General features: G+C 46.8%; 2 protein-coding genes across 8 annotated transcripts in view; one reads left to right on the top strand and one right to left on the bottom strand.

Annotated features, from left to right (window-relative positions):
* FBXO44 (F-box protein 44) overlaps positions 1-18,157 on the bottom strand; it is a 47,467-nt gene that overhangs the window by 5,070 nt on the left and 24,240 nt on the right. The window contains exons 4-9 of one of the 3 annotated variants that reach the window (XM_086860298.1): positions 14,129-14,238; positions 4,989-5,137; positions 2,659-2,972; positions 1,927-2,053; positions 1,129-1,224; positions 637-772 (exon numbers count right to left, since the gene is read on the bottom strand). In XM_086860298.1, the coding sequence (XP_086716424.1) occupies positions 637-772; positions 1,129-1,224; positions 1,927-2,053; positions 2,659-2,917 (618 nt within the window). In that variant the 5' untranslated portion in view covers positions 2,918-2,972; positions 4,989-5,137; positions 14,129-14,238. Of the gene's footprint in view, positions 1-636; positions 773-1,128; positions 1,225-1,926; positions 2,054-2,658; positions 2,973-3,103; positions 3,177-4,988; positions 5,138-14,128; positions 14,239-18,157 lie in introns of those variants that run through there. The other 2 variants (XM_086860297.1, XM_086860296.1) reach the window with 2 other exon arrangements.
* Positions 1,821-9,278, top strand: LOC111931880 (F-box only protein 2-like). 5 transcript variants are annotated; one of them, XM_086860295.1, is made up of 8 exons: positions 1,821-2,837; positions 3,393-3,471; positions 3,881-3,982; positions 4,918-5,183; positions 6,262-6,388; positions 6,486-6,581; positions 7,299-7,434; positions 7,848-9,278. In XM_086860295.1, exons 3-8 carry the CDS (start codon positions 3,900-3,902, stop codon positions 7,980-7,982), a joined length of 843 nt encoding a protein of 280 aa, XP_086716421.1. In that variant the 5' UTR covers positions 1,821-2,837; positions 3,393-3,471; positions 3,881-3,899; the 3' UTR covers positions 7,983-9,278. The 5 variants fall into 5 exon arrangements, 4 of the variants coding, with proteins under 4 accessions (XP_086716421.1, XP_086716420.1, XP_086716419.1 ...); XM_086860294.1 differs by lacking the exons at positions 1,821-2,837; positions 3,881-3,982 and having other exon boundaries at positions 3,386-3,471; XM_086860293.1 differs by lacking the exons at positions 1,821-2,837; positions 3,881-3,982 and having other exon boundaries at positions 3,388-3,471; positions 4,914-5,183.

Raw genomic sequence — 18,157 nt, 5'->3', positions numbered from 1 at the left:
TACAGTGTGTGAGTTCTTAGAATGAGCTCTTCCTGAGCTCAGGTATCTTTCATTTAAAGTGCAACATACCTGCCCTTTCTTCCTTTTTTGGGGGATGGGGAGGGGAAAGAAGCCTTTCTCATTCTCCCAAAATCCTGACTTAAACTAATATTAACCTTGATTCTTAAGTGCATGTATAAGTAACATCTAATGCAGAATGTACAGTAAATCAAACCAGTTAAACACCTCTAACAGTTTAAGAAAAGTTAAGTCTTCAATACTTGGCTATCCATGCAGTAGTTTTAAAACAGATTTTTGATCCAAAAAAATCCCTAAAATCTGCTCTTGTTATTTAATTATTTAGATAGAATATTACACAAAACCAAGAAACAATTAAAAAGACTGCACTAAAACAACACAGAAACCCACAGGAGATAATCTAGAAAATGCTGGGCACCTAAAAATAGCACCTGTCTCATTGAGGACACAACTGCTTCTTCAGCATCATCAACAGCAAGGACTGACTCACCTTCTCCATGGAGTAGAGGAGGCTGAAGAGCAGAGAAAGTCCACTGGCACTTTTGGCCAAGTAAGACTTGCAACACACAAATGTCACAACACTGCTGTAAAGCTCCTGCCTCCAGGGCTGCTGCTCACCTCTCTCCACTTGGCATCACTCCACTGCTCAATGACCACTGGCTCAGGGTGGAATTCCTCCAGGACGATGTAATCTTTGGAGAGCAGCCTCACGGTGAGTTCGTAGCGGCACCCGCAGTCAAACCTGGCAGCGTACCTGGAGAGGCAGGAGGAATCAAGGAGCAGGGCTGTGTATACAGCATTCAGTTCTCTTTATTTTTCAAAAGCAGTCTTCAAGGGGATCCCTGTCTGCAGAGGAAAAGGAATGTCATCCCCACAGCTATAGAGAAGTTCTAGAATTTAAAGCTCTCCCACCTTTCAGTCATCTCATCATTTCATCACCTTTCAGATTGCCACCTTGTAGTCCACTAAGTTTAGATTTTGTTTACTCTTTACTCAAGAACTACACCTCTCAAAGAATAAAGAACTGAATTTTTAGCATGAAAAGTTCCAGAAGCCTAGCTTACCTCTAGACCAATGCCAGTAATTCTAATTTTCAGTGGTTCCACTCACCAGTCCTTGACTGTAATTTCAGGCCGTTTCTCATCCATCAGCTGATTCCAATAGCCTTCTTTCTTCAGGGTAATGAGTTGAGACTTGAAGCATGGCCTGAAACAGACATAGAAATACAGTTCCACAGAACACATCTCTTCTCTCTTGCTGTCCTTTCCCTGACAGCTTTAATACCCACCCAGATCCTGAAGGCCCACAAGGCTGACCCTGGCTAAACCCTGACTTATCCATATCCTTATCCTTAGCCAGAACCTGACAAAAAAATTAACTGAATTAGCTTCACCCCAAGATAAAAAGAATAGTTACCTACAAGCTGGATTAAGGGGAGACTCTGTACTCATGTATTGGTAACAGGAAACCAGTGCCTAGTGCTTGTAAAAGCTGTTGATCCTCCTCTGATGACAGCTTTTACTACAAGTCTTAGTGTGACACACCTACCACTCCTGTAGGTTACAGAGCTTTGACCTTGTCATGTAAGTTGATTAAGTTTCTCAGACCCTTAACCTTTCCCTACCACCTTTGGGAGAGGAGAAGCAGGGATCCCATGTGGATTATCCTAAATATAAAAATTGCAGGAAGTTGCTGGTAGGCAGAGATATTTAGCACCTGCTGTGATCAATTCTCTCAGCAGTACCCATCTCTTTAGATTAACTGGCATAAAGGGTTAATGAAGCTCCTTCCTTTTCCCACAGGTGACCTAAGGTTCAGACCCACCAGCAGCCTCCTAACCATGGTGCCTTTTCAGACAGATGGGAGGAAGCAGTTTCCAGTTCCAGGTTACTGGAATCCAGTTCTTACCCATATGAAGTGACAAAGTATTTGTGTACTGTGGGGTCTGGCATATCATTTCCGTGAGCTCCAGGCAGATCCTCAATTTTCCACTCATCTCCTTCGTTATTATCAAGTGTCCAGTGCTGGAAGTCCTCTAAAAACACAGGTGTCCAAGGTGAGGGTTAGGACCTCACTTCAGCTACCAGCAGGATCTCAGCTTTCATTAGAATCAGCAACAGGAGAATTCTAGGAAGCTGCTTGGTGTTTTGAGATCCACTGTATTTTTCCTACAGCTGTAAGTGACTCCTGTCATTATGCTGCCATTACCTTTAATGTGGCTGTCAGCATCTAGGACAGGAGGTAGCAGATTTCTGACCTCATCAGAAAATCAGCAGCAGCAGCAATAAACTAGGATTAATATAGTCATATTAATCAAGTCTTTGGTAAGAAAAGTTCTCCAGCTGCCCAAATGTTTAATCCCAATACCTGATCGTTTCACTACCACACTGTACTCGCAGTGCAAATTAATTGTCACTGCCTGCTGCACTGGAGCCTTATGACTCCAGATTTTTCTGGCTAAAACCACAAAGTATTGGTAAATACAAACCTATCTACCTACAGCAGTTTTATTGCAGGAGTTGAGCTGTGAATCTGACCTAGCAGAGCTACACACCCTGGAGCAGCTGAGGCACGCAGAACACTGACTCATTCTGACTGCTCGGAAACTCTCAGTCCTTTACTATAAATAACGAAACAAACCTTCAGCAGAAGGGTTTTTGATTAAGTTTCTCTTCAAGTGGCAGAGCATATAGAAGATCCTCCAGTCCGAGATGCTTCTGTCCAAGCTGTGACGATAAAACCCATCGCGCTGGCACTTGCGCTTCCACAGGGTGGTGAGATCCACCACGTAGCGCCACTGCGTGCACACCAGCCGGCAGGTGCGGAGCAGGTCCCGGGCGGGCAGCAGCGACAGCAGCTCCACCAGCACGTCCTCGGGGAGGTCGCCGATGGTTGTCATGGCAGACGGCGGGCCGCAGGAGCGCCAGGGGAAATCCGCGGCGCCGCGGGCCGAGCTGCCGGGAGCAAAGGCAGTTTGGCCTCGTTACGGACAGACCCTCGGAGAGCCCGCCCGGCGCCAGGCCCGCTGCCCGCCGTGTCCGTGTCCGTGTCCCTGTCCCTGTCCCGGTCCCGGTCTCGGCCCCACCTGGCTCCGCCCATCTGCGCCTCCCGGACACGGATGTGCGGGGCTGCGGCCCTTCCGCGGGGCGGGGCAGGGGCGGGGCGGGGCGGGGGCGGGGCTGGGCGGGGCGGGGGGCGGGGCGGGGCTGGGGACCTTCCGCGGGGCGGGGCCGGGCGGGGCTGGGGCGGGGCTGGGGCGGGGCCGGGCCGGGGCCGGGGCGGGGCAGGGGCGGGGCAGGGGAGGGGCAGGGGAGGGGCAGGGGCGGGGTCCCGCTCCCTTTTATCACCGGAGCCGGGGTCTTTTTTATCACCAGAGCCCGAGTTCCTTTTTATCTCCGGAGCCCGAGCCGCTCTCCCCAGACCCGCGGACCCTGACCGGGCAGCGCCGCCCAGGTAAGAGCGCTCGGTGCCCCCCCGGGTCCCTGCGGGGTTTCTGGGTGTCTCCTGGGCAGCCGGGGACACAGGAGGGACACGCGTGTGTCCCGAGCACGTCAAGGGGTGGGCGCCACCCGGGAGCATGTCCGTGATGTAAAGCTTGGATAAAATAAGGGCTGGGAAGGGAAAGGTACCCCTGTCCCGAGTGCGGGAGGAAGCCTGGCTAACGGTGCTCCATCCTGGCAGGGAGCAGGACAGACTTCTCAATTTTAAGACAGCATGGTCCCTCCAGCCTGCTTTTAAAAAAATTACATTTTAGCCTTTGGGACCGTGGTTGAGGGTTGGAAGTGTGGGGAAAAGGGAAAAATCACTAATTCTGTCTCCATAAAAGCCAGGGAATTTTAAATTTTTTAATTTTAAATTACAGTTTGTCCCTGCTGGGTGCAATGCAGATAGAGGACACATCTGAACGTCCAGATTTAGGATGCTGTTACAGCAGTGACTCCCTGTTTCTTCCCTTCCTTGCCAGGTTTGGCGCTGCTGTATTTTGTTAAGTTGCACGCCAGGGTATTTCACCTGTGTTCTTAGTGCTCTCCCAGGCTTAATGAGTCATTCCTGAGGATTTTGGCTGCATCCATGGGGTTTTGCTGCAATCTCAGCAGTTTCCCAGGACTCAGCTGACATAAAAGCAATGTCACAGTGCATCCCTCACAGATGACATGGGCTCTGAATCTGCACACTCATCTTTCCATTGTCCTGCAGCACCTGGACCTGCAACTCAGGGCAGCAGAGAGCTGCTTGGGGTTCAGAAATAGCACATGAAGTAGAAGTAAACACTTCTGGCTTAATTCCTCCAGTTAGGAGGCCACAGACAATAGAATATTGGAGAATATCAGCTGAGTTATTTTCAGTTATAAGTAACATATAAATTCAGCTGAATTATATTCAGTTTACTTTATACAGGCTCCTGATTAAGGTGATTAAGTGCCAGCACTCTGAGGGAAGCCTGTCAGATACAGAGTGAACCACTGCAAAGGTGGCTGGCAAGATGCTTAATGCTGATATTTGAGTAGTGCATTGCAGAATTTGTTATCAGGGTTGTTCTTAAAGGCAGAAAAAGCACCCATGTGCCTCCCTCTGCAGAGGAAATCATTATTAAGAAGCTGATTTTTACAGCAGCAGAGATTCTGGAAGGACTGGTTCCAGCTTGGAACTGCCCACAGTTGAAGTTGTCAAATACATACATTTTGTGGGCAGATTTAATTCAGGGCTTTTACTTAGAATATAAAAATAGTAATCTGCTTTAGGATATTGAGTTATTAAAGAACAGGAGGCCTTGAGGCTAGGAAGCAAAATCATGCCTTCACATAACACATTTCTTTTCCCTTTTTTTCTACTGTATCAGTGTCTGACATTGCTGAGGGTGGGAAACCCTCAGCACTCCTTTCCATCTTTCTCAGACAGCTTTGCCCAGCCTGCCCTAGGGATGGAGTCCCTCCCTGAAGCAGTCCTGATCCGGATCCTGGCTTCCATACCTGCGGTGGATCTGGTGCTGGTGTGCCGCCTGGTCTGCTGCCAGTGGAAAAACCTGGTGGATGGAGCTGCACTTTGGATCCTGAAGTGTCAGCAGGAAGGCATCACCAGAGATGAGTCAGATGCAGAGAACTGGCAAAACTTTTACTTCCTGAGTAAGAAAAGGAAGAATCTCATCAAGAACCCATGTGGTGAAGGTGAGAGACATCACAACAAGCTTCAAGGTGTCAGAGAGATGACGAGTCACTGAGAATTGCAATCTCTAGTCTGAGAATAGATCTTGGTTGCTGTCAGGTTGCAGAATTTTCTCCCTGCCCAAGAGTCAAGTCACTAAATCTGTGCAGCCAATTCATTTAATGTGCACAAAGGCCTTTGATAATCAGCCTTTGCAAAGGGCTTTACATGACAATAACTTTATAAAACCTCTGCAGGGATCTAAATCATGTTTGAGACACAAAGATGTCCTGTGCAGAACATCCAACACAGTAATGGTCATGGCATTTGTTTCTGTATTGCTTCTTGCCAAGCCATGACAGGAGAGATAAAGCCTTTCCCAGCTCAGGGCTGAGTCTGCCCTCAGCCCACAGAGCCCTTCAGGCTTCTTTCCTTGGAGCAGCTCAGGCCAGTTGTGTTTTTACCCTCCTCACCTCAGCCCATGTTAGAGACTGGGCACACACCCCATGTGCCATTATTCTTAATCTAACTTCACTTGCCAGAGCTACAAGCTGCTCAGCAATAAGCAGCAGTAACCAAGCCTCACAACCCAAGCAGCAATAATTTCACACATCATAGACCAAAGCAGTATCAACACAGCTTCCCCATTTTGTTTACAGATGACCTTCTGCAAGCTTTTCCAACATCCAGGTTTCCCTGTCAAAAAGCCCAATGTTTAAGGTCTTATTGCTTCAGGAAATATCACTTGTGCTTTAGAAAACTTAGAAATAAAGCAATCAGCATCTGTTCCCAGAGTCTTTGTGTGCTGTGACACTAAAATGCTGAAACACTGTGCAGAATACCTAAATTATTTTCCTGGAATACATTCTTAAACACTTGTACACAGGCACTGTGCTGGGGAATGTTAAAGTTTGGTGTGATTAGGCTCAGTCAGACTAAAGGTTTCTGCCTGACTTCTGCTTAACATATCCATATCCACATGCAAAATCAGTGCTGTGTCCAATATCAAACTTTCACAAGCCAGAGGAAGGTTCCAGTGGGAGATTCTCAGGTTCCCCACAGCCACAGGACTCATCCAAGTCTCTTTTCTGCCATTTGCAGAAGACTTGGAGCACTGGGGAGAGGTAGAGAATGGAGGTGATGGCTGGAAAATTGAAGAGCTCCCAGGGGACTTTGGAAAAGAATTTCCTAGTGAAGAAGTCCATAAATACTTTGTTACATCTTATGAGTAAGGCTGCTTTCTTCTCTTATTCAGGAATGGGGGCATTTTTGGTTCCCCCAGTCCCAGGAGAGACTGTGATACCAATTAACACCTTGTGTTTCAGGTGGTGTCGAAAGGCTCAGGTCATTGACCTGAGGGCTGAGGGCTACTGGGAAGAGCTGATGGACACAACCCAGCCTAAAATCATGGTAAGAGACTGGTAAGTATTAAGGAAGGCTCTGAGGACAGGCAGAGGGAAAGGAAAGGGGAAAGGAAAGGGGAAAGGAAAGGGGAAAGGAAAGGGGAAAGGAAAGGGGAAAGGAAAGGGGAAAGGAAAGGGGAAAGGAAAGGGGAAAGGAAAGGGGAAAGGAAAGGGGAAAGGAAAGGGGAAAGGAAAGGGGAAAGGAAAGGGGAAAGGAAAGGGGAAAGGAAAGGGGAAAGGAAAGGGGAAAGGAAAGGGGAAAGGAAAGGGGAAAGGAAAGGGGAAAGGAAAGGGGAAAGGAAAGGGGAAAGGAAAGGGGAAAGGAAAGGGGAAAGGAAAGGGGAAAGGAAAGGGGAAAGGAAAGGGGAAAGGAAAGGAAAGGAAAGGAAAGGAAAGGAAAGGAAAGGAAAGGAAAGGAAAGGAAAGGAAAGGAAAGGAAAGGAAAGGAAAGGAAAGGAAAGGAAAGGAAAGGAAAGGAAAGGAAAGGAAAGGAAAGGAAAGGAAAGGAAAGGAAAAGTAGGGAGGACATAGACCTCATATATATTGGGCTTTAAACTGTTGGAGCACATGAACTCTGGAGCCCAGGTTCCTGGGGTGAATGAGGGGAGGTGGTGGGCTGGGCTGAGAACCATGGCAGATTTCCATCTCAAACCAAGGCCACAGTAACTTGGTGAGTGTGGTGGAGCCTTGGCAGAGCTCTTCCAGGTAATGCCAACAGCTTGGATGTCCTTGTAGGTATGCAGGACGCAGGGATGCTGGCTGCCTCTATGAGCTGTGCGTGAAGCTGCTCTCTGAGAATGAGGATGTGCTGGCTGAGTACAAAAGTGAGACTGTCACCATCCCACAGGAAAATGATGGCAGCTGGAGTGAGGTGAGTTAATGGGCTCAGCAGGTTGAGTATCAACTCAACTTACATGAATTAGGAATATTTTTAAGCAGAAAAATTCTCCAAGGGGAGTAGAAGGCTCTGTCATGGGTTCTGTGGAGCCATAACCCTATGACTGAGAAAGGAAAAGGGAGGCTGCTTTACAGGAAACTTGGAAACTTGCTGAGTCACCACTAGCAGGTGTAAGGTGATGTCCACCTGGGACAGTTGTCAATGGAGTGATAAAGTGGCCTCAGAACAATGTGATCAAAACTTCTCCCACTGTAAATGTCCCCTCTGTTACTCAGCCTGGTGGGTCTGAATGTGGCCAGTGGGGCTGAAGGCTCTGTGCCCTGAACAACGCTAGGTTTGTTGTGGTTTAACACTTACTAACAACTATTTTGTCTCTTTTCCCAAAGATCTCCCACACCTTTTCCAGCTATGGGCCTGGGGTCCGTTTTGTCCACTTTGAGCACGGTGGCCAGGACACGCTGTTCTGGAAGGGCTGGTACGGTGTACGTGTCACCAACAGCAGTGTGACAGTGGAGCCATAGCTGTGCCTAACCAGGATCTGCATGCTGACTTCCCTCAGGGCATCCCTTAGCCTTTGGATGGTTTCTGCATGGTGCTGCTTCTGGCTATAAGGCCTTTCTGCATAGGAACATGCGTGCAAGATGCCAGGAGCCACCACCCATCCTTCCTCAAGAGGACTATGCAAAGAATGTGAATGAATTTCTGAATGCATCACAAGACTCAGGCTCAGCCCTTGCACTGATGTTCTCTGTCAGACAGATCACCTAAAAATCCTGCAGACCTTCTCTCTTACAGCTCTAGTCCCCAGCACCCAGCCCGAGTCAGACTCTGTCCTGCCCGCTTCCAGACTTGGGCACCCCTTAACTTGAAGGGATACTTTATTTTCTGAAAGTTAGTGTGGAAAGAAAAGAATAAAGAAAACCACAGATCAAAACACAGCAGGGAAACCCAGAGCCTGTTTCCATGACCTGCAGTGAGAACCTTGGCTTCTCCCATTTATAAATGGGTAGCATTGTTTAGCACAGAGGGCCTCTAGCTTGGCTGTCAGTGCTATTAGTTTAATTTTTAGTGATAATGCAAAGCAAGAGATACTGAATCCTTTTCTCTTACAATGCATTTATCAAGGAAAGTGTTGGGAAGAGAAACCTGTCTGGTGTCCAACCGTGGGGCTTCAGGGAGCTCCCTCAGATAGATGGCATCTGAGAATAATTGTTAAGGGAGAGAGATGACAACAACTTAGGGGAACGGGTTAGAAAAAATATGGGATAGGGAACAAATGAAAGCAAACTCATTTAGCCCTTCCTGGCCTCTGCATGCTTCATGCAACAAGCCTCCTGTCATCCAGTGTGACTCTGCTAGCAGGACACAGAAAGCTGTTGGCTTTTCCACCTCTGCTGACTGTCTGCAAGCAGTACACGTCTGCCTCGTGCTTGCTGACAGGACAGCACTTCATCTCCCACTTGTGCTTCTTGATATCACTCAGGGCTGTGAGCCCCATCCTGAACAGACCCCTGAGTTTTCCTGAATCAAGACTGTCCCTGCTAATTATTCCACTCAGAAGAGCATCCCCTGACAGAGCTGGTGTTGCCTAGGGAGTGTATTTATATTTTTATATCCATCTGTCTTCCATCCTGGGCTGCCATTTAAGTGCCCCCCTTCATGTGCAGTGACTGCTACTGCCTGCAGCCAAGGGAAGGAGCTTCCCACCTGGACACTGTACCTGCTACTTCCTCAGGCTTCCTGCCCAGCTGCAGCTGGGTGCCACACACACACCAGAGTCCAGGCAAACATAATAAAGTGACACAATTGTGTGTGGATTTCCTCTTGTGTGCTGGGTATTTGTCCCCCGTGCTGATTGTGTGGAGCATGTCAGGCAGTTCTCTCTGAAAGCAGGGGTTGTTTATCGTGTGTAATGCCGTGGGTGTCCCTGGAAGAGGTTCATGCTCTGCTCCCCAGCACCCTGGGCCTGGGGGAAGCACTTGATGTGCAATGGGTCTGCAGTGTACCAGCAAGCAGAAGTGCATTTCAAACATAGTGGGAATTCTTTCAAGGCAAAGAGAAGGTAGAGAAGGGATTCTACAGAGTCCAGCCCTGCTGCACACCCTCCAGCTCACTTGTCACTAGCTCTGCTGTGAGTTCAAGCTTAGTTGTGACCCAGGAGGCACGAGAATCAGTTCAGAATTTAATTATTTTCCTTGCCTTACCCCTGCACACGCTGTCATGCAGGGCTGTTTTACCCACCCTTAGTCTTTAATGCAGCTGTTAGTTAATATTCAGCTCACTGCCAGCTCCCTGCCCCACAGAAGAAACATTTGTTCCTAAGGAATCAGTAAAGTGAGAGGATCAATATTTCATACCTCAGTGCAACTGTTAAACTGAACCTCTCCTAAGTCTCCATCTTACAGTCAGGATAAACCTCAGGATTAATGATATTGTGGCCCTTGTCCATAGGAGGTGGGACCGTGGTCCCCACTTGGGGTTTATGTGGGCTGAAGCACTGAACACACACAGCCTCCCCAGCAGCTCTGGTACAGTGAATGCAGCTGCCCAAGGCCTTTTCTCCCCTCTCTTTATGCCTGCACCCCACAAGTTCACAGGGCTGTCAGGCAACCTGCAAAGCTTGTCCTGACCTTCCCACTCCCCTCCAAGAGGTGTTTTCCCAGACACTCGGTGCCTGCAGCCTCGTTGCTCACAGAGCTGCTCACAAAAACCACTGCTGACCTCAGGGGAGCAATTACTCCTCACATTCAGCCATGTCAGTACTAGATTCCCAAAGCAAGTGAGTGTCTGGGTACATGGGGAAAAAAAAAAGTCTTGCTCACATAAATATTTTGTTCCAAATGCCTTTTGAATTTTGATCAAACACTGTAAATCCGAATAGGCTGCACCATACACGTACAGCCAGTTCCAAGGTGACATCAATTCAGAGACATAATGGCTTCTCACACCTTACAGACCTCATGGAAATTGAGATGATGCAATTTCATAGGATTACAGAAACTAAGTGTAACTGTGACAAAAGGCCTTACATGTATTAAATCTCCCAGCTGCTGCAGGGTGCTGTCACCCACCACTTCAATGTGACTTTTTTCTGCTTTCTGCTGGCCAGCACCAGTGAGCAGCTGTGTGGCACTACACAGTATCTTCTGGGAACACTAGTGACCAATGCAGATGTGTGCTGTACAGACAAAAAAAGACACAAAAAGACACAAAAAAAGACACAAAAAGGTCTGCCCACGTGATTTAGATCAGATATTTGCATCCCCCAGACTCAGAGTATTTAGAAATCTGAGCATTAAAACACAAAGATTGAGTCTTGCTGAAAAATCCATGACTTTTCCATCCAAGAAAAGAAAAAAATCCAAGAAAGAAAAAAATTCCCAAAGAGCCAAAACCACCCAAAAGGGTCCTGTCCCAGTCTTGATCATGGCAACAAGAGCTGCAGAAAGGGCTAGTGTTCCTTTGCACATCATGCCCACGAGGCACCCCAGCAGTGCTGAGCTACACTGAACACAGAACCATTTTCCAAACACCCACAGTGGGAGGGAACAGGTGGATGATGGAACTGGAGAGTTTAAGACAGAAACATTTCACTCTTTGCCAAGACACCACGTGAACCCCTCTTACCCCAGCTGCTTTAATACTCCCAGGCACCAAGAGAGGCCCTAGCACAGCACAACAACCCTGTTCTGCTCATACCTTGTGTCTCCAGTTGTACAAGATACCACTGTAATTTCCTTTTCTACAAAGCCCACTATAATTAATCTTGGATATAAATGCCATTATAGTTAAAAGGGGTTTGTTTGTTTGTTTTCTCTTTTGGTTTTTCCCCCTCTCTTGGGGTTTTTAGGTTTTTTTTTTGTTGTTGTTGTTGGTTTTGGTTGGGTTTTCTTGTGCTGGTTTTGGTTTTGTGGTGGATTTTTTGTTTGGTTTTTTTGGGGTTTTTGTGTGTTTTGGTTTTTTGGTTGGTTGGTTGATTTTTTTCATATTAACTTCTACAGCAAGTCTCTTGCAGAGGAACAGAACAGAGCAATATGGGGTCCTGGCAAGGAAGCACTATCATACATCTCCTGTCAAATCAAATTGAATTTTTCTATATGAAGCATCTATTATTGCCCACCTGGGGGGTTGTGGACAGATTGAGGAGTTTTCTCCCCCACTAGGCAACTCAAGATTGGGGATGGGACAGTTGGGGGAGAAAATAAAAGTAATCCATCTGAGAATTCCCTGTTGCTTGCAGCCCAGCTGTTCTAGCCAATTGTAAAAGGAAGGGTAGTGTAGGAATTTGATTCCTTCTAAATCAGTTTACAGAGGTTGGGAATGGCACTTCCTGAAAGACAGGCTAGCAAAGCATCAACTACTGCAGCAGAGAAATCCACCCAAAAACTGTAGCAGAGATTAATAGATTGACAGATTATTCTGAGTTGGAAAGGACCCAAAATGATCAGAGTCCAACTCTTAAATAAACTCAGCTCATACAGGGGTTAACCCCACAACCTTGGTGTTATGAGTTATTAGCACAAAATGAGATAATCTCAGGGTCAGGTATCAATAGGGTCACAGGTAGTGGGATGGAAAACCATTATTATTATTTATCCTTGCCTGTCAAGAGCAGAAACCCTCCCAAGAACTGGAGAGCACTGGGCTAGTGAAGAAACACTCCCTGAGTACACATTTGTCCTTTTGTCCCTTTGCAGCCACGTCCTCCACTGCTGTCCCACATCACACAGGGACCTCAGGGGACAAAGGAGTGCACCTGTCAGCATCCTTGGCCCTGAGCTCGCCCTGCTCCTCCTTCCATGCAGTTATCTCCTCTGATGTCCTCAGAGCAGTGACTCCCCTGGCCTCAGTCCTTACCTAGCAGGGAAATAAAGACCTAAATATGCTTTCTTACCAGGGAGACACTTTGGAATTCCAGAGAGAGCAGCTCCAGTGGGTTCAGCTGGAAATTCTCACAGAACCTGGCAAGCACAAGGATTGCTGGGCTCCCTGCACAGCAGCCTGTGGGTAAAGCCTGTGCTGTTCACAGAACACACTCGTGGGCAAGCCTGACACTTGAGGAAGAGATGTCACAGGTACAGATGTTATAGATACATTTTATATTGTTGGCTTTTTGCAAATATTAAAATGAATGTTATGTGTATAAGAATGAGAAATTTTGTTGTATTAATATAGTTTTCTTTATTTCTGTTATTGATGAAATTTAGAAATAGTGGTATAATACATATATGTTAGGCTATGGCATAGTATTAAAATAAAAACTGCTTTTGTTTGTATAACCCAAAGACTGAGAAAAAATAAATAAATAGCTGGAGAACTGCATTTGTAAACTCTCTTATCCAGATGAAGACAGCAGTGACCAGAACTCTGGGGGAGGAATTTATTGCATTTCTGGTATCAGGGAATGTAAATCTCGATGGTGCCAAGAGGATTGATCTATTGGGAAGGGGGCAAGAGAAAACTAAACAGAAGAACACCAAAGATCCTAAGAAGAATGTATGAATATGGATGAGAATTTATGGATATGCAGTAGGGTTCTGTTTTTAAGGGACAATCCTTTGTTAGTAAGGTGTGCTCTCTTGGCTGAATGCAGAGACACCTGGCCATATCTGTGTACTTTACTTTATTTTTTCTCCTAATTGTTTTTTTTTATTAAACTTTTAAATTCTATAAAAATTATGTGAACCTGGTTTTTCACACAGAGAAGCCATCCACAGCCAGGCAGGCTCAGCTGGGGGCTGTGTCACCCTCCTGGAGCCGTGTCCCTGGGCTGTGACAGCAGAGGGCACTCGGGCTGCAGGAGATGCACAGGATGCACAGGAGCTGCAATGTAGCGCTCTGGGTGCTGCGGTTTGGGTCTGCTGCTGAGCCCTGCACCTTCTTCTCGCTGCCTGCAGCTTAGGCTGGAGTGAGTGTTTGCTTCTCCCCCTCCTGCAGTGCCTGCTGGCGTGGTTTGCTGCTCAGCCCCCAGTGTTTATCCCTGCCATCTGGGACACCTGAGCACACTCTGGAAGGATTGTTGTCTCTTGGATTTGCATGCAGGCAGCCTTTTAAACTGCAGTGAGTAACCAGAGCACTGAAAGCTGCCTGAACATAGACTAAAGCCTTTCAAATTCAAGTGGAAGCAGCACAATTTGCTCAACACTATGCTAGAGTTGAAGTATCACTCAAATTAGTGACATGCCTTTCCTTGCAGAGTATTTCCTAACCTTATTGCAGCCCACAAGACTCAGAAGAGTCTCACCCAGAGCAGCAGGGCTGTGTGTGTCTCACAGCCCCTCTGCCCACCCCCCTGCATCCCTCCCCAGCCAGGCAGGAGTCCCAGATCCATCCCACACTGGCTGACCTCCCCTGCAGGCACTCAGAGCAGCTCATCTGGAGCTGGTATCTGTGCAGACCCATTAACCACAGTGCAATCAGTGCTCCCTGAGAGCCTGCAATAAAGCCCTGAGAGCTCTCCCTGGGCTGATGGATCTGGGGAAACAAATCCACTGCTGCAGGAGCCGGGCACTGACAGGGAGGGGAGGAAGCTTTGGCAGTGCCGTGCCTCCCACAGAGCACATTGCAGATGCTCAGAAGCACTAAATGCAGTGGGATATAAAAATCCAAGCCTCCCTGAGCACAAAGCTTCTTCTCTGAAGAGCTGAGGGTAGAGAAAGGATGGTACCAGAGCTGTGCTACTTGCAATCCTTGCTGAAGGTCCTGAAGTCAAGCAGTGCTATTTCCACCTCACCACACACAGTGCAGCTCCTCTCGTTAATATTGACACACGAAGCACTGCAAAATGAAGCAGATAAAATCCTGATCCAGATATGAGTAATGACTTCGCATTTTATTTGAAAATTAAACCTAATCTTGTGTTGACTGTGCCATACAAGGCGAAATAATGAAACAGATTAAGATGAGATCTTGTTCACTCTTGCTGAACAAAAGCCAATTAATTGTCAGCAGGATTTTCATGAAGTCTTTCTTCTCCCAGACAAATACAATCAGACAGAGTTTGTGTGCTGGTGCAGGAGGCTGATTTATTGGTAACTCTGCCTAGGCAGATAAAAACTCTGCAAAGACTCAGGTACCTACAGACACTCCTACCTTGCTTTTCCCCAGTCTCTCCTGCCAACTTGCACACAGGAGAGAGATGCTTAGGAACCAGCACACATTTCCAACCTTACAACCCAAATGCCTGCTCCAAGTCCCTTTCTCCTGTCTCACTCAGATCCCTTCCCACCTGTACCTCTCTCCTGACTGATTCACCCAGCCTTTTTTCAAAGCTTTCTGGCTAGAAAGGCTTTATCCTTGCAAATGCTTTCTCACAGTTCTCCATCATGGTGAGCTGTTTCCTCTCTCACCCAGACAAAATCCCTGTTGCAGACTTTCTGCTATTTGTCCATAGCAGAGACATCTTCTACCTGCCTGCCATGATGACAAGCAAGGAAGTAATATAAAATATAAACCAGAAATCTGTGAAAAGGCAACGACTGTGGGAGAAGTTTCTAATGTCACTGCTCTCCCAGAAAAATGAGGGAAGCCTCAGCACAAGGACTGACTGTGAGACCTGAGGAAAGACTTCAGCACTGCAAGGAATATCACCTGGGAGTGGTTCAGGCACTGCTGGAACATTCCCCACTGTGTGGGAGCCCTAAGGCAGCCCTGGAGTGTGGGACACGAGGAAAGGTACCACAGATGTGGCACTGAAGGGCAGTGGTATATCACAAAAAATAGTTGGCATGGAAAAGCAAATCCTAATTTTAACTGAGAAGTTTCAGGGAAAGAAGAGAAACCAACACCAGAATACCTGGAAAAAGGAGAACACCTGAAGTGCCCCACTGCCATGGCAGAGTGAAGCTAAAACACACCCTACCTTTCCAACTCATGACAATCCTCCTTTCTCTGACAGTACCGAGAGCCCCACAAAGCTCACAGGGGAAGGAGTCTGCAACAGCCAGAAATGAAAGGCCTTGAGAGAATTTGTGAGCAATTTACTTGGAGAAAATACTTCTTACTTTCACACCAGGTTAAAAAAAAATGTAAAATTAAACCCCTCCAAAGCCTGCAGCACCAGCATTGACAGACAAAAATGACTTAACAGAAAAAAAAAACCATGGGCAGGGAAAGCGATTTTCTTTGCCTGCATTGCCAGGGGAATTAAATCTTGTTTTTTTCCCCGTCACCACCAAGTGGAATAATCCAATATATTAAAGTTAATGTGCTTCTTGTATTTATTGCTGTGTATTTGACCTAACAGAATTTTATTCCTACATCAAGAATAAAAAAACCATTCCGGAAGGCAAACTGCAAAGCTCTAGATCAATTACTACCTTCTCCAACAGCTGAAAAGTGAGTTATTTCTTGTAAGAGAGAGAGAGAAAAAAAAAAAAAAGTAGAAAATAATAATAAAAACAAAAAAAAAAATCCTTTTCCCTGTGCAGCAAGTTCTGCACTGCAGACCTGGTGAAGTTCAGCAATATTGAGTTTGGTTTCTAGGCAACTTTTAAAGAAATCGGGGAGCATCCCCAGACAGATGCTCGTGTCCCCCAGTCCTCAGAGCAGTCACCCACTATCAGTGGGCTGGGCAGAGCAGAGAGCACAGCTCCAGCCCACCCCCACCACAGGGATTGGAGGCACAATGACCTGTCCAAGGCTGCTGAGCAAACACCACCACAAAACACAGCACTCGGTGTGAGAGGCCAGGCAGAGTGGATGACTCAGTGATGATCCAAAATCACCGAAATAAACATGAAAACACTCCTCCTTTGTCCTGTCTTGGGCCAAGCCTGCAGGATGTCGTGTCTGGGGGGGCAGCACACAGCAGCTGACTCTTCTTCTTCCTGTCCAGCCTCTGACACTTTGCCTGGGGGGGTTAACTGGCACATCTGGGGACCCCCAGAGGCAACACCAGCTCCTCGATGACACCTCAGGGGCTGTTTGCTGGAATATCTGAGGTAAGACCCTTCAGCTCAGCCTTTCACAGGAAGGCTGGGTGCTCACTAGGAGCACTAATCCCTCCTGATGCACTCTCAGGGCATTGGCTGCACCACCTGGGGAAGGGGGTGCTGAAAATGTGGCACATTCGAAGAAGCACAGGATTCCTCTAGATTTTAATGGTAGCAGCATTTATAAGGAAAACCAGATAAAACAAAGGAAATTATATTGATTTGTTGCCATTGAGGGCTTCAGCTCAAAGAAATGAGTAGTTGCAGTACCTATGGTGTGACAAATTCATTACAGAAAAGGAGATGCTGCTGACAGACAATCATGAAGACAATCATGAGAGGGCTCTGCTCCAGACACTGCCCTGCTTGCCAGTGCTACACAGGGTTTGTTTCAAACCTGCTGTGCAATTCCCATCCTGACCATGACAGCAGCCACTGCTCCCCTCTCTGGGTCTTCTCCTTGCTCATCATCCCAACCCATCCCACAGGGATCTCGTTTTCATCGACATGCACAGCAAATCAGGAGTCTGAGGCTGGGCTCAGAGACAGCCCAAATAAATACTTGATACTATCACAGTCCTACCTGGAAAGAGACCTGGAGAAATTACCCTGTATGTAAACTGCAGGTCACTAGAAAAATAGGAACAGAACCTTTAGAAAGCAGCAAATATCCCATAAAAAAAATAAAGCAACAACACAGGGTTTGCAACGACTGTACAGAGTGCTAGGGCTGGAAAAAGAGAGACAAAACTCCAGTGAAAAGCAAACTCAGTGTTCCTCCTGGCACGTGCAGGAATGCAAGTGAATGTCAAGAAATCTGATATCTGAATCTGTTAATCTGAATCTACTTCAATATCCTCAATACTTTGGGGATTGGTAACCTCAAAAGAGACCTAGTCCCAGGCTGAGCTGCTTTTGTGCATCCCACTGCAGCGTTCCCATCCCGTGTTCACAGCCAGGGAAGGAAGCAGGTGATGGACATCAAGGACAGCTTCAATACAAGAGTAGACACCATCCATCACATCATGAGTCAATTGACTTAGAGTCCACTGAGGCATTTATTTGCCACCTGGAAATCTTTTAAGCACAGCTCTGAAGACTGTTCAGTGACAGGAATGTTTCTTTGCACTGTCTTTCTTAGGAATTAATTCTAGAAGCTTCATTATAAAGAATAAATAACAAAGGTACATGACAAAGGACTCCTTGAAAGTCCTGGGGGCCAAACTTCTCCTGTTCCTTGAGAGATCTGAGGTTAAAAAAAACCCAAAAAACAACTCAGCACTGAGTCATTGGAGCTCCATGAATAATTCACACTTGCTCTGAGGTAAAAAATGAATAGAAATGCTTTCTTGCCTCCTGTGCCTGTGCCCCCACCACCCCACCCTCCAGGACTAGCATAGCTGAGTATAGGGTTTTGTCTCCTAGAAGTGAGTAAAGAAATAAATATTTTAAAAAAAAAATAAATAAGAGAAAAAAAAAGAAAGAAAAAAAGTTGCTCTGTATGGTTTCCCTGCATGGCTCTTGAACATATAATTTCATTTTCAAAGTCTCAGATGCCCACTCACAGACCTTGAAACAACTCTACCACCTGATCCTATCCAAATGGAGCACTGGAGGAAATAAATCCATTTAAAAGTACAGTTATGGAGTACAGTGAGAGGGCTGGGGCAGATGACTGTCTGCTGACATCTTTCTTTCACTGTGTGCCAGACATCTGCTCTCTCCAGCTCAGCCAGCCAGGTCCTTCTAGTGAGACCCCACCA

This window comes from Cyanistes caeruleus, chromosome 22, assembly GCF_971803275.1.
Source record: "Cyanistes caeruleus chromosome 22, bCyaCae1.hap1.1, whole genome shotgun sequence".
NCBI lineage: Eukaryota > Metazoa > Chordata > Aves > Passeriformes > Paridae > Cyanistes > Cyanistes caeruleus.
This window is presented reverse-complemented; position numbering and strand designations above follow the sequence as displayed.

Coding starts and splice junctions, on each gene's coding strand:
- LOC111931880 (XM_086860292.1), top strand. CDS start 4,811: ATGCCTTCACATAACACATTTCTTTTCCCTTTTTTTCTACTGTATCAG. Junction 6,389..6,485: donor TACTTTGTTACATCTTATGA/GTAAGGCTGCTT, acceptor CTTGTGTTTCAG/GTGGTGTCGAAAGGCTCAGG. Junction 7,435..7,847: donor ATGATGGCAGCTGGAGTGAG/GTGAGTTAATGG, acceptor CTTTTCCCAAAG/ATCTCCCACACCTTTTCCAG.